The sequence below is a fragment of the Plectropomus leopardus genome, unplaced genomic scaffold (assembly GCF_008729295.1).
Source record: "Plectropomus leopardus isolate mb unplaced genomic scaffold, YSFRI_Pleo_2.0 unplaced_scaffold20194, whole genome shotgun sequence".
Classification (NCBI taxonomy): Eukaryota; Metazoa; Chordata; class Actinopteri; order Perciformes; family Serranidae; genus Plectropomus; species Plectropomus leopardus.
The window spans coordinates 1-2416 of record NW_024621822.1 but is presented as its reverse complement, the minus strand read 5'-3'; the positions used below and the strand labels follow the sequence as shown (position 1 = coordinate 2416).

The 2416-nt window shown below is 36.9% G+C and overlaps 1 protein-coding gene across 1 annotated transcript; it reads left to right on the top strand.

Moving 5' to 3' along the window:
- Positions 1–8: 8 nt before the first annotated feature.
- Positions 9–2375, top strand: LOC121965488 (carcinoembryonic antigen-related cell adhesion molecule 5-like; the record flags this gene model as incomplete). Its single annotated transcript, XM_042515631.1, has 4 exons — positions 9–44; positions 163–417; positions 1381–1501; positions 2347–2375. Coding segments are annotated over exons 1-4 (418 nt in total), but the record flags the coding sequence as incomplete, so codon positions are not given.
- Between the last annotated feature and the right edge of the window lie 41 nt (positions 2376–2416).

Below are 2416 nucleotides of genomic sequence, written 5' to 3'. Positions count from 1 at the left end.
CCCCTTCAGCAACGAAAAAGCTAAATACTTCATGGATGTGATCTGTACGTACATTTACTATTTAAAATGATGAGTGTCATAAATAAGTGCTAAGTTTGGATTTTTATTGTATTCTTTATTATTTGTGCTGTTATAAGAACTTTACAAATATCTGTTTTTCAGATGGACCAGAAAATGTTCAAATCAAACATCCAAGTGAAATATTTGTGAATGAAAATTTAACTTTAACCTGCTCTGCTGAGTCCACGCCGTCCGCGATTTACACCTGGAAGGTGAACGGGACAGTGAAGATACACAACTCTACTGTGTTCAGCAAACCCAACATTCAGCTGTCAGACGGAGGCATCTACACCTGTGAAGCGATGAATGATATAACCAAGAAGACATCATCTGCTGACTATGAATTGTCTGTAAAAGGTACAAAGATCATGTTGATGGCTGATTTTTTTGATACTCTTGAATATTACGACCAACCCACAACGTAATACCTCTAATAATCCGAGGAGTCGCAGGCTTCCCAAAGATGTTTCTTACAGATCCATTTGAATCAATCAATGCTTTTACTTGAAGCATTCATCCTCCGCGATTAAACTAAACAGCCAAAATACATGCGACATGGACACACTGTGTCACATTTGTGGATCGAGCAGGTTTTTTTGCCTCTGGAGGCACATTTTGTTAACGTGATATCTCAAGAACACCTCAAGGCAGTATCTTCAAATTTAGCCCAAACATTCACTTGGTTTGAATGATAAGCTGATTAGATTTTGGTGGCCATAAGTCAAAGGTCAAGGCCCCTGTAACTTCATCAGTCTCATTCATGTCAACACAATATCTCAAGAAATCCTTTGTATTTTTCTTTCCAATTTGGCTCATATGTTCAGTAGTCAGCTTCAAGGTCATGTCATCTCGTATAAACTAATAAAGAAATTTCAAAATCAACGCCAAAGCAAACAGGCAGCCAGTATAAAGTCACATCACTTGTGGCAATTTATCAGATGTTTTTGTATATCTCTTTACAGTTGAAAAAGGCTTCAAACAACTTTTTTTCCACTTAAGCAGACCATACCAAGACCTGACTTTGATGCATAAAGAGTTCCTATAAGCAAAGCATAATTCTGTAATAACATGTTTCCTCAAGCAACATAATGCAATGACCATCCTGCCAAACAGAGATTCAGAAACAGTTCTCCAGCCAAAGGAGATATTGAGGCTTTGCACCTTACAAAAATAAATCTGTGTTCATAACTGCCCATCTTTAAAATCACATTAAGGGAGACTTTATTGTATTCTGTGTATCCATAAGCATGATAAAATGACGAGACAGTTCCTGTGTACAGAGTGGTGTAACAATTATGTTCTTATCCCGTTATATTTCAGCCCTATCAGATAAAAAATCAGGCTGTTCAGGTGGCTGCATCGCAGGAATAGTCATCGCAGTTCTAGTCGTCCTTGCTGCCGCTGGCGGTGGAGGGTACTACTTTTATCGTAAGAGGAAGAGGTAAGTGGAATAAAATCGCTCGCAATTATGATAAATAATGGCTCCATGTTAAAGGATTTGGACCTAAAAGCAAAACTCAGAGACCAGGCAGGAAGTCGTGTGAGGAGAGTTCAGTCGTGGCAGGAGAGCAGATAGAAAGTTTGGAATATGAATCCGTTTGACGTTAGTGAAACTTTGTTTACTCAACCTTCATGAGGTTGATGTTCAACAAAGTCTCACTTGCCTATTTGCTGCTTTTGTTATATATTTTCCATATAGTCTGTCAGACTTTAGCTATGAATGTAAGACTTAAGTGTTGTTTCACGCTGCACTTCGACATTGTACAGCTTTCAAGTTTAACATTTTGTTTTTGTCAGGTATAAATATTAAACTGATGGTTTTGGGGCCTCATCCTGAGCTAAAACTCTTTCATCACTGTTATGAAACCCTTACAGTCCTCTACATAATCCTGTTTGAGAGTTTTTGAAATGTACACTGGTAAAACTATAATAATTTGTAAATCATTTTTTAGAAATGTAAAAAAACTTTTTGGTATACAGGTAGATGAAGATTGCAACTCTCTGAGAAGGTCTACATTTTCTGTTGTTTCAGAATTACCAATAAATATATGTGTTTTTTTCGCAACAAAGTAAAAGGAGTTGTTTTAATATCAGGCTGCATTATTTGTATCAGTTGTTAGACACAAGAAAAATAGGATCTTCAGCAAAGATTTAATGTAATCAGAAGCAGATTACAGTGTGTGAAGTGCATAGTTAAAGAGTGAACATATTACTGTAATATTGTTATTGTCAAAGTGCTGCAAAAAGGCAGAAAAATGACTAATTACTCATTAATTCTGCAAACAGGATGAACACGACAACTGCTGATAGAACAGGTATGTGTTGCAAGTGTGTGTGTGTGTGTGTGTGTGTGTGT